The sequence below is a fragment of the Falco peregrinus genome, chromosome 6 (assembly GCF_023634155.1).
Source record: "Falco peregrinus isolate bFalPer1 chromosome 6, bFalPer1.pri, whole genome shotgun sequence".
NCBI classification, from domain to species: domain Eukaryota; kingdom Metazoa; phylum Chordata; class Aves; order Falconiformes; family Falconidae; genus Falco; species Falco peregrinus.
In genome coordinates, this window is record NC_073726.1 from 30,526,736 (window position 1) to 30,539,756 (window position 13,021).

At 45.8% G+C, this 13,021-nt stretch overlaps 1 protein-coding gene across 2 annotated transcripts in view; it reads right to left on the minus strand.

Annotated features, from left to right (window-relative positions):
* Positions 1–239: 239 nt before the first annotated feature.
* Positions 240–13,021, minus strand: part of PLXNA4 (plexin A4) — a 456,052-nt gene continuing 443,270 nt past the window's right edge. For both annotated transcript variants that reach the window (XM_005236707.3, XM_027785664.2), the window contains exons 31-32: positions 3,687–3,837; positions 240–2,856 (exon numbers count right to left, since the gene is read on the minus strand). In XM_005236707.3, the coding sequence (XP_005236764.1) occupies positions 2,761–2,856; positions 3,687–3,837 (247 nt within the window). In that variant the 3' untranslated portion in view covers positions 240–2,760. The remainder of the gene's footprint in view (positions 2,857–3,686; positions 3,838–13,021) is intronic.

Genomic DNA, 13,021 nt, shown 5'->3' on the forward strand with positions numbered 1-13,021 from the left:
TCCCCTGTGGTGTTCCTCTGACTTCAGTAACAGTGCAGGATTACACCAGTTCACTTTGATACTTTTTTTGTTGTTGTTGTAAAACAGCTTCTTCTTCCTTTCATATGCGCATGTCCAGACAGTATAGCCCATCACTCATAACCATTTCCCCGCCCGCCCACCCCCTCCCCGAGCCAGCTATTTGTCCTTAGACTCCTACCATCCAGCTGTGAGTACAAGGCATGACAATAGGGTCCATATTTATATTTTGTGGCACTTTGTTTGTCAAAACCTTTGGTTTCTTCCTTTTTTTTTTTTTTAATTTTCCTTTTTTATGTACTTATAAAAAATATTGTGTTTGTGGTGGTGGTGTAATTTTCTTACTGCTGGCTCTGGTGGGACTTCCACCCCACTTTCACAGCCATAATCAATGGATCTGGAACATGCGCTGACATTACTAAATGGATCAACAAAACCATGGCAGAACCAGCCAAACCCAAATCATCCCCAATGCGCAGGCCTCTTAAAAATGCTGAGATGTCCATAAGGTGCGTGATGAGTCCATCAGCTCAGCAATCAAACAGAAAGCAAGCAAAATTAAAAAGGAAATAATGCACACGCACACACAGATACACACACACACACACACAAAATAATAATAATTAGAATCAAGAGAGAAATGTCTGGGGTTTGAAAACCAAGGCGTGTCCCTAAGTTTGCTGTTTCAATATGGATCTCGTGATATTCTCCCCACAGACACATCCAGTTTTGGACTGCTGTTCTTTAAATGGTTTTAGAAAGACTTGCCTACATTTATCTGCTTGGCTGAATGAAACCCACTTGCTGACTGACTTCTGTTTGCACCACATCCCCCATCAGATGCACTCATCATTCGTCGCTTTGAAGAGGTTCTGGTTTGCTAGCAAGAGGCATGAATAAAACCAAATGCACTCATTCTGCAATCAATTTACACACGCTGTCTTTACCCCTTCCTCCCTCCAGGTGCAAAGTAGATCCAGGCTGTAGCTCTGAGGATGGTGTGAGGTGGATGCGGGATGATTCTCCATGGCATCAAGTCACTTCCCCACCTGCTAGTGAGCTCCGTTCCTTTCTGGTGAGATGAATGCAGACCCAGCTCTTGCCTCCGTACAAGATGCAAAGTTCTCCAGACCCTGAGGGTCTCCCACTACACTGAACCATGGCACTACCCAGGCTGGCAGCAGTATGAACCAAATAGCCAAACACAGAAGAGACGCAGGAGCTCACCCCTCTTTGGTTGACCACAAAACAGGTTGAGATGTTGTTCTGCAGGAGTTGAGCAGAGGAGAGGACAAGGTAGTCACCCACAATTGTTCTGTGGTGATGGTGATCTCTGAAGGGATAGGAAGTGTGAAGAGGCAGCAGATCCTTCCCAGGCAGCAACTGTGCCTTCAGCAAGGCCTGTTGATTCAAGGAATGGGGAAGAGAAAAGGCCAGGAGTTGGCACCAAAAGGCAGATGGGCTTACAGCGGTTCAGAGACCTCCAGAAGACATGCAGTTTGGCTGGGGGTATCTAGGTAGAAGAATATTTTGCAGTTTTTCATTTGGATTTCCTCCAGGATTTCCTTCCAAAATATGTGGTGACATTTCCTTTTAGGAGTGGCTTTGAAGGAAGGTTTTACCATCAGTCCTATGCATCACCTTGCTTCATCACAAGCCCTTCATGTATCCTTCTGATATTCCGCCATGAGAAAACAGTAGCTTTGTTCCAGTTGAGGAAACAAAATTGAAAGAACTTACAGCTTTAAAAAAAATAAAAAAAATCCCTCTGGTTGGTTTTTGAGGCCAGTCTCCTTGCCTGGAACAAAATGAGATTTGCGGCTCTTGCTTTCCAAGCTGAGGTGGGAACAAGGGAGATGCTGTGCTGTTCATTGCCAGAAGGAACAGAACGACCACCAATGGGATGCCACTGAGCAGAGAGCATTTTTGCCGCAGTGCTACGACCAACAGGACACAATGGGAAAGACGGAGGGGGACACAGGTCTCTTTGAAAAATAAGAATAACCATATGAAACACATGGGCAGGGGAGCGTCGGTCTCCTCCTCCCCCCCAACCCTCCCCCTCCCCCAAGAGAACAGCTACACTGCTGTTTGCCCAGGCAGATAAGAGCCACAATGGTCCCACTCTGGACGGAGCTGTGGCATTTTTCGGGGATCCTTGGGGTTCCTCTCCCAGTGGGTCACTATCAAGTGATAGAATTGCAATGGCTCTGCAGGAGAGGATCTCGATTTCTCCTGCCCTCCAAGATCCCTGCAGGCAGGCTGTCTTCCCCCTGGGGAGACTTTTAGTAATAGTGAGTTCATTTCCATGTCCACTCCAGAGGCTACAGGCCTCGGAGGGCAGTTAAAGCAGCATGACAGAAGTTACCTCCCAATTTCCCATCTGCAGATTGATGATGTGATGATGGAGGAGGGTTTGGAGGGTGAGAGGGTTGTGTGTAATAGTTCTTCTCTAGGGAAAAGGCAGAGGGGAAGCTGTGAAAAGGAGTGCTCCACCCAAACGTCTTCATGTCCCCAGAGTCAAGATTCCTCTGCAGTCTTTTCTTTTAACCCCTGGGGCTTTGTCGTTTTGTCCACAGATTTTGAAAGAGAAAGAAATGAGAGAGAGAGAGAGAGAGAGAGGAGTGCTGTTCAGGTGACTCTGCTTACAGTCGATCAAAACTTGCACTTGGTAAAGATGATGATCTTGAGTGAGGCACGACTTGGTTTATCCCTCCCAGGGTGTCCCTGGCAGGACAGTTCTCAGCTGTCTATGCTCATGAGGGTTATGACTTGTTCAAGTTTGTAGGCGAGTTTCTGTTTCCCAGCCTGGTCATCTTGATCAAGGGCTCCAAGAATCTGGAAAAGGAGAGAGAAAGAAGTGGTAGGGATTTTTATTTAATTAATTATTTTATTTTATTTTTTTGCCCAGCGGCTTCAGTCCAGCGTCTTATAGCAGCAGATTGGGATTAGCTTTCTCTAAGGTAGGTCCCAGGCTTAGCTTAGATCATGCAAAACAATTAGGCAGCCAGCAGGGAACAAGGAAGGCAGTTTGGGGTTGATCTGACTAAATACTGATCTCTAGATTGCCAGCCATCAAATGGGTTCTTAGCTTGGAGATCAGTTATTTAGTAACTTTATTCATCAACTTGCCATGCCACTTGAGATGCCCCAGGAGGTCTCACTCGATGTTCAATGCACAGAACCATGGTGGTCACCTTTATGTCCTGCGTCATGCTTGCTGGACCAGTCTTGGGTGCTTTAGCATATCTGAATGTATATAATATCTGAACTGATCCAAATGAAACTGAATGAATAATAATATCTGAAGGTATTATGGCACTGGGCACATATGTTTAAACAACTTTTGGCCACATGTGATGGAGAGCTCATGTAGGGCTGCTGTGTAGCAAGATAACATCTGACCATCAACTACCTCAAGCCACCTAAATCTGATTGAACAGTAATGGGAGACAAAAATAATAGGGATCCAGACAGAAGAGTACTGGGGTCAACAATAATCCCAAACCTTCCCTTTCCAGACCCCAGGCCTTGCTTTTCATTCCTTAAATCCATCATCCCCCTAGCCAGGACAAAGATAGGTATCTGTGACACATGCTGGGCCTTTGGAATGGGTGTGATGTCCCATGGTCCTGCAGAACTGCTCTTCCCTGCTCCAAGTCTCTTACCTCCTCGCTGTACTTGCCAACGTAGGAGTATATTTCTGAGAGCGCACTCATAGTGTTGAACTCGTTCATATGCATGCGAGACTGCTCAGCCAAGTATGCATTCATGTCCTGGTCACTGATTGCTGGCATTTTGGCGATGTCTGAATAGTACCTGAGAGAGAGAAATACAGGTGTTTCTCGAAGGGATAGAGTTGGGAATCAGGAGATGAAAACCACCAACAATAAGGAGAAAGAATGCACTTAGCACCTTGGGCTTTTCTGATGCATCAATGATATACCTGGTCATACTCTTCTTCTACAGCAAGGGAGATGACTGAGCCAAAATGGAATTACTGAAGCACTGTTTCTGAGTACCAGGTGTGTTGTATTCACTCAACCATATTTTAAGACTGAAGTCCCAAAGAGCATCCTATAAACTTTCTCCATGCCATCAAAGAAGTAGGCAGTACCTATTAATGTTGGATTCCTTTGTCAGACCTTCAAGGGCTTTGAGCTCTGCCTCTAGTCCCAGAGAGCAATCCCACTGATTTCACGGCCCACTGAGAGCTCAGAATTGGTCCCATAAACAGAAAAAAAACCTTGCATGCTGGCTTGCACCGTTCACGCTAGTACATCTGCATCCACTGCTAGCATTATCCACCTCCCCACTGAATCTAGTCTATCCCAGCAACTCCTCTGCTGCTCAGTATCTCCCTTTTGCCCCCAAATTTTAAGCTGGCCTGATGTCATCTCCACTCCCACAACGCTCCCATCCCCACTCTGACTGGGGAAAATCTACTTTCCTTAGGAGTCAATGCCATTCCTCGTGAGCTCAAGAGAACTGGGGCTTTATCCATGGGATATGGATCCCCCAGAACCATTGCACATCAGGTTTCATCAGCAAAGCGATGTCTCTTTAAGGCAGTTGCTATTTTCAATGTCCTTCGTCCCCAGGGTAAGGCAGGTCTTGGAGGACAAGGTTTGCAGAAGGTAATCAGTCACTGTCACTCGCAGCTGTGCTCTGCTGTCAACTGGTTAATTAGACGCCATCATTTACATTTTTAATTTCTGCAATTTGACATTTTGTGCACAAGGAAAAAAAAAAAAAAAAAAGAAAGAAAGAAAAAAAGCCCATAGCTGCAGCAATCTACAATTTTATAATTAGGAGGCAGAGGGGACAGGGAGCCAAAAGAGCTGACAGGTGTCCTGTAAACAGCATAGAGACACCTGCTGAGATGGAGGCTGTTTTCCACTGCACAAAAATTGGACAGTGAAGTGCTGTATGACAAGGATCCTTCAGACAGACAAGTGGGAAAATACTCTCTATGACAGAGCGGGACAAGCAGCTGCTGAAGTCTCCTATGAAATACAACACAGTGCAAAAGCACTGGGAGGGAACCCCTTCACACCAGAAGGCTCCAGTTTTGCTTAGTCTGGTTTTGTGCCCTGCACTCCCATCCTGCCTGATTGCAATGGGATGGTCTCAGTTGCTATCCTGGATTTGCAAGGGTGGAGAAGTTTGATGGAGATATATCTCCGTGGAGATATAGGCACAGGAGGCAGAGGTCCTTCTCCCAGCATAGTCTTCTAGTCTGACTGCTTCCAGAGCTAGACTCTGGCTCATCATAAAGACTCATGCCAACCTCATTAACTTTACTGCAACTTCCAGCATACACAACATCACTCTCTCTGAAGGCCTAGCATCTTTTCCTCTGGGCTCAGGACCAGCCAGAAATCCTAGACTAACTCAGTCCCATGGTCTAAATATTGTCCAATCCCAGTACTTCAGTGATGAGTGATCTGGGCTTGATTTTGCTTTATGCTCTGTCCAACCCTCAATTGCCAAGTGGACCTGAACAGTTGCCTATGAGGTAAAGCAGGCAACTAGAAATGCTGTCAGGAGCTGCCCTGCAGAACTACTGCCAGGAGAAGATGGTGAGCAAGATGAATAAGTATTTCTCAATTTTTGCCACTCAAAAAAACCCTCAAACAGGTCTCAGCATCAGCAGCTGGACAAAAGCAGACCTGTTCTATATAGACTTCTGAGAAGAGAAAGCATCAGGAACTGGGGGCATCCATGACAGTGCTATTGCAGGCTCCTCAGAGCCAAAGCACACTGCAGAGAAACAAGGACTCTTGTGGCCAAAAAGCAAGGTGTGCCTTGGAACTCAGAGAAAACGACATCCATGTGCAACCAGCGCAGTTCATAGACTTGTGGGGAAAAACAGCCTGCAATGCAGCGAAATCCATTGATTTATGGTGCTTAAGCAGAGCCCATGGAGAAGAGCCCAGCTCTTCATGAATATTGCATAGTCACCCTCCTGCTGGGTGAAATGGAAAGTGAAGGGGATTACATCATAGCAAAAATAAATGAGGCTGGTGGAGGAAAGCAGAGGTACCGTGTTGGATTTGCCAGTCTGTCCCTGACAGCCAGTTGAAATGCTGCTATTCCTCTCTGGTTCAGCGAGCCATCGAATGGTGGCAGGATAGTGGGTGTGGGAATAGGGTGAAACACAGACACACGTATCGTCGGGTTCTCCACTTTTGTTCTGTCTCCCTTTCACCTGGTAGCAACACTCTCCTGAGTCTGTGGCTCACAGGGTCTGAAAGCTTTGCAGTCCCCTTCCAGCCCTGAGGAGATATTTTTCCCACCAGCATAACACACCCATGACTCATCTGAACAATGAAAGCAGTGCTCCCTGGAGCGAAGGACAGGATACAAGAATCTGAGTTTCAGGGCTGGGAGGCCTCTCCAGCCCTGACAGACTCTTAAGCTGTGGTCTCAGTATTCTGGGTTCATGGGCCATTACCCACCACCACACAAAAATGTCCTTGTCTCCCCTGTACTAATTTCCCTGGCCACCACACACCTGAGCAGTAATTTCCCACGAAGACTTCAAACCAAGATATTTTGGAAGTGTGTTTCAGGGAAAAATAAAAGAAAAAGAAAGCAGGAAAAAAAAAAAATGTACGTACCAATAATCAAACCTAGCTGCCAGTACAGGGAGAAGATGTATAATATCCTTCCATCAGAACTCTGCCATGGCCGAATGACTTATTTATACAGAAGTGTTTCTAATGAAGCCATCATTGCACTATCTAAAGAAATGATGAATGTGTGTATTAAAGCAACCTAGCAGGGAGATGACAACATCCCTGCTGAGTCTTCATTTACCTTCTATTTGAACTCAGATCCTCAGAGATACTTAGGGACTCTCTGCCATTTGCATACCCCTAATGTTTTCAAAACCACTGTGAAGCTGTCACCAAAGCCCAGAAGTCCTTACATTTTCAGTGCTGGCATTTGCAAGGCTGCCTGTGTGCTGCTTCCCTTCACCCCTGTGGCTGACAGCTCTCACACCATCGCTGAACTGCACGGCACTGCAGGGGGAGTGAGATGCTCTTTCACCACCTCGCTCCTGTGAGCATCCCTAAGCTGAGGGCCACCAGATCTCACCTGAGACATGGACAGATCATTGACTCACCCTCCTGCAGTCCCAGGGGCTGCATTAGGGAACATAAGACTAAATCATATCCCCTCTGGATGAGACAGAAAGGCGGCAAAGCAGAAAATTCAGTACAGCCTGCCTCCAAAAGTTCAAGACTAAGAGTCCAATGTAGTAGACAGTTACTGTTTGGTCAGTTGGCCACCATTGGCTGGCCTGGTGCTGCAGATTTGCTGCTTCTGTACTCCAGTTTTGGTTATCTCCAAAGCTGTTTCCCAGCTCTTTCCAGAAGATCCTTAGATGCATACCAAAAGACCCTGTCTCACATGCTTTAGTTTCCCCTGAGCCACAGGAGGAACCTGACTTCTCACCTCAGGGCTGTTCATTCTCTGATGTAGCAGGAAATTTGTTCATTAGATTTCAGAAGCACTAAAATCCATAAGAAATATGTGTAAATCTGTTACTCAGGTACATCAGCATCTCAGACGGAGGATGTGAGGATTGCTAGACCATAGGATGTGACCTCACAGGTACCATTAGCACTGCAACTCACCCCAGCCTGGCTTGAACAGGAGAGCCCATAAGACCATCCACTGCCACTGTTGTATGGGGAAGGATTTTGGATGCACTAGTATATAGCAGTGCTCCCTCTTATTCTCAAAACATTGTTCCTTTCACACCCTCCTCTTTCCCTGGGTTGCTTTTGTTTTGTTTTGGTTTTGTAAGTGTGCTGGTTTTGGTGGAGTTAGAGTTAATTTTCTTCATAGCAGCTGGTAAGGGGCTCTGTTTTAGATTTGTGCTGGAAACAGGGTTGGTAAGACAGGGATGTTTTAGATATTGCTGAGCAGTGCTGACACAGAGTCCGGGACTTTTCTGCCTTTCCCCCCACCAGCGAGCAGGCTGGGTGCACAAGGAGTTGGGAGGGGACACAGCTGGGACAGCCGACCCTGACTGACGCAAGCAACATCCCGTACCATATGACATCATGCTCAGCGTATAAAGCTGGGGGAAGAAGAAGGAAGGGCGGGACTTTGGAAGTGATGGTGTTTGTCTTCCCAACTCGCCACCACACGTGATGGAGCCCTGCTCTCTTGGGGATGGCTGAGCACCTGCCTGCCCATGGGAAGTGGTGAATGAATTCCTTGCTTTGCTTTGCTTGTATGTGCAGCTTTTGCTTTACCTATTAAACTGTCTTCATTTCAACCCACGAGTTTTCTCACTTTTACCCTCCTGATTCTCTCCCCCATCCCACCGGAAGGAGCAAGCGTATGCATGGGGCTGAGCTGCCGGCTGGGGTTAAACCAAGACACTAAGGAAAGCAATAAAGCAGTGACCTGGGAATATAGCCTGCCCTCTGTTTAGCCCTTTGGTACCACCCAGGAAAAGCTCCTTAGTGGAGCTGTTTTACAAGAATGACTGTGCCTGCTGCCACTCAGTAACTCATTAACTCATCAAACGAGAAGAGAAAAGCCATGTTGCTACTGCTTCCTCTCCAGTCTGAAATTTTCCAGCACGGCCGCGGTTTAGGAAGCTTATAGCATGGAGCTAATTGCCTTCCAAAAGATCTTTTTGTCATGGCTGTTGTTGTGCCGTCGCTGGGTTGGGACTGCGCTCATTAATAATCATTTTAGCATATGAAAAGCTTGTAATGAATCCATGTGCTGCAGACGGCAGACGCAATTACAGCAATAACATAATTAGTGTTATGCAATAGCCGGCTGTATCCAGACCACTGAAGAAGGAAGAGATGCATGAAAGGGATATGGGGGACTACTATAGCAGAGAAGGGCTGAAGAAAAGCTTGGGAACAACCCAGTGGCCAGGGTTTTTACGGGATGAAGTGAAGCAATGCAAGGACATGCTGTCTTCTGTTGACAGAGAATGGCAGTTTTCATTTCCTGGATGGCATCTGAGCTGCAAAGTTTGTGTTTGTGCTGAGGGTTGTGAGGCTCTGGCACAGCCTGCTCAGAGAAGTTGTAGGTGCCCCATCCCTGAAAGTGTTCCAGGCCAGGATGGACGGGGCTTGGAGCAACCTGGTCTAGTGGAAGGTGTTCCTGCCCATGGCAGGGGGGCTGGAACTAGATGGTCTTCAAGGTCCCTTCCAACCCAAACCATTCTATGATTCTGTATGATTCTGTATGATTCTGTGCTTCAGCTACAGACAACTACAAGACGCCTAGGCCAAAGTGATTCTATTTCAGAGAGAGGTTCAAGGCCAGGCTGTTGGACACTGATTGGACTCTGGCAGTAATAGCATGACAGCTTAGCAAAAGGTACCAGCCACAAAGTTAGCTGAAGACCTGTCAGTTCCTCCAGCGATTTGCCTTGAAAAGCTTGGGGAAACAATTCTGTCTCTGTATGCATCCCTAGCCAGGGCAACGATCTTATTTTGCATGTTCATGGCTTTTGCTGCTGCTTTTCGTCTCAGAATAAATACATGGTAGAGAACAGGTGGGCAGCACTGAGTCAATGGCTGAAGAGTGAATGAGTGCACAGGTAGTTTCTGCAGGAGGAGAAACCACCCAGCACCATCTCAGCACAGAGGACATGTGGGTCTGAGGCTGTACCCTCTGCATATAGACAGATTTTCATCTAGTCTGCTGAAAACCACACTGCATAAGAACAGCATGGTTCAGGAGGGGTTTTTTTGAGACTAAAAGTGAAGACAGACAAGAAAACCGTCTTCAGATACATGAAAGGCTGCAGCGGAGAGGCAGCGAATGGGCTGCACCCCTGGCCCCTGGGGATGCAATGAGGCGGCATGGGCTTTAATTACGGCCAGGGAGATTTTGGCTGGCCATCAGGGGAAACACTCTGATGGGAAGGACAGGGAACCGCAGGAATGGATTGCCTGAGGAAAGTATAGGCTCTGTCATTGGAGGCCTTCGAGAAAGAGGTAGACAAGCATCTGTCAGGAAGGTTTTAGACAGAGATGATCCTGCCCTGAGGCAGAAGCTGGTTGGGTTGACTCCTGAGGCTCCTTCCGGCACCAGTTTTTATTATCTCTACTGACAACAGCCCCCTACCTTGACCCTTAGTATGCTATATCTTGAACCTTCTTTCTGGCAGGGAAAGGAGACACAGAAGAGTGCATTTTTTAAAGTAGAGCCAGGATTTGCATCTGTTATCTGATGCTCTCTTTTAAAGTCCTTGTAGTCACCCCAATGTTTCTGTTTAAAATCACAGAAACTTACAATGTTAGGGCACATGCAGTTTAAAATATTTATTGTACTAAATTAGTCTAATTTCCCTTTCTTTCTAAAGCTAGCTGCAACGCAGCCAAGAGGCATCACAAGCACTGCACTGGAAGACAGCATCTATTGACTACAGAGTCCTGAAACCACAGGCTGGCAAGTTATGTAGGTTAGATCCTGAATGAATACAGACTTCTGTTTTTCATACTCCAAACACACTCCCACATCATTTTCTAACAAGCTTAAGACCTTGACATGTAAAGGCTAACACCAGGCAAATCATAGCTGCTTCAGCAAAAAGAAGCAGATGAGTTCATGGACGCAGGACCTGGGTACCAACAGCTAGGTCAAGTAGTGTTTGTACCCAGTTTAAAATAATAAATCCACTGGTCAGGTCACTTTAAACCTCTTTCAGTCCCAAACCTGGCAAGCATATTTTGGATGGTCTTCACTGCAAGATTCTCAAGGTGTTAAGAATACTTGCAATGTCTTCGTTGACTTTCAGCTTTTCTTCAAGGCGCTATTTTTAAAAGGCAATAAGCAGCCAAAAGGAAACCAAGTCCCTGTAGGGATGAGAAAAAAGCACAAGTTCCTCTCCTTGCAGCACTGCAGGTATTTGGGGCACCAGTGTGCAATGGAAAAAACTCTTTGGCTTCTGCTTTTTGTGCTCTGCCCCTTTTCAGTCTCCCACACCCCTGCCTTTGTGCCAGGTTTCAGTAGGGAAACATAGTATTGATTGTGATGCAGGCAATTAAATGGTGTTAATGAAGTTCAAACAAGTGTTATCATAAGCTTGGCAGCATGGAGAGAAATGAAAGGTCAGCCACAGCCCTTTGTCATCTTTTCAGTGTGGTGCTGAATGCTAATGAGACAGTCCCAATTAGAACCGGCTCCCCTTTGTATTGCTTGGGGATTGCATCAAATGCTCCCAAGTTCTCCAGATTTCTAGGCTCAAAGGGGACATTTGAAGTAAACTTGAAAAGATGCAGATCTGAAGCTGCTCTAATGTAAATTCAGCAAAGCCTATGGAGTTTTACTAACAGAAGTCAGATGAGAATCTGGTCTACCGTTCCCATTCTTTTCCTCTTTTTTTTTTTTTTTTTTTTCAATAGACTCATATAATGATAATTGAAAAGCCTCCACTTTGTTTTAGAAAGAAGTCTGACTCTTCGTGGCTTCAACAAAAGCCAGAAAGCCTGTCCCCATTTCCCAGGTTAATTCTCCTCCCTCAGTCAGACCTCGTCTTCTGCTGCAGGAAACCCAAGCTGTGGCTGCACCGAGATACTCTTTCGCCATACGTTTTCACAGTGAAAGAGGCTTGGGTGTTTTAATTGGAATGCTGAACCTACTTTTCCCCAGTAGCCAAGATTTCTCAGCAGGGTTGTTTTAGCAGGCAGTGTCCACCTCTGCTTCCAATAGCCTTAAAAAAGGACTGTTGAAATCAAACTCCCAGTTGTTTGCTATGTGGAGGTAGATCATTGGTCAGGCCAGGATCTGTAGCTACTCCCTTCCCAACATACATTAACAATCTAAAACAGGTGGAAAACTAATCACTTAAGGATCAGAGGAATGTACTTTCACCCATGCCTGTTTCTTATGCCAGGGTCATTCCCTGCTTGGATTTTTGTGAGTCCTAAAGGACACTACATTGGGAAACCATAAGCTGCAAAGGGATGGTTTGGAGTAACCCAGCTCAGCTACCATTTCAACAGCCCTGTTAGAAGTCAGGAGCCTGTCTTTACTCCAGAGTGCCTTCAAGTTGGGCTACAATCTACCACTGCCTAATCGCCTTCTTATAGTTTCTTCTTCATCAAAGTAGTTCATTTGACTTCAGGTTCTTCTGATTTACTCAACCACTTCTTAAACTCCCCGACTGAAAATCTTTTTATCTTAACATTTGCTCTTTGAAGAAGTCTAGTGGCCTTGAAGGATGCCATCTCCAGCTGATGCTGACTACAGAAATAGCTCCAACCAGGACTGGAAGCCTTTGGATTTGGAATAACTCCCTCAAAGTACAGTTGCAGAAAAGAGAAAAAGAATTCATTAACTCAGGGTAGAGTTGAAATTATATTCTGTTCATCCTTGATATGTTTTTTCTTTGATCTCCCACAGCATCCAGGTGCCACTGCATTGAGTCAGTGGAACTGACACACAAAAATATAAGCAGGGCAGAAACTCTAACCATATTCCAAAACCCACAGCCTCCCCTTGGGCTTCAGTTCAAGTTGTCAGACATCAGTGCAGATAACAGCCCAGCACATGCTGGGCACAGAAATCCAGTGCTGTTTACTAGCAGCAGGAGGTGTTATGTACCTCGTTTGCAAACCCAGTTGTTTGGGAAAACTTCCAGGGAAATGCAGCACCTACTGCTGAAGATCACTGGGCAACAGGATTTAGCTCCAAAAAGCTGTAAAGTGAAATCAATACTGGAAAAACAAAATGGAAAATGTAGCCTTTTGTTTGTTCAGAAAAAAAAGGTGTTGCATGAGGAAATACCCTCTTCTCCATCTATGTACCTTAGTTTGTCACTCAAACATACCACCATCCCTTAAGATAAAAATCAACCAGGTTCATATATAAAACAGCATTTTTCCAAAGAAAACAGCCACCCACCACATGCAAGGTTGCTAAAGCATCACTAGAGTCACTGTTGGTGCAAACTTGATTTCTAAATGAATCTCAAACACCTCTTTCTCCCTGTCCAGGTCAATCCAAC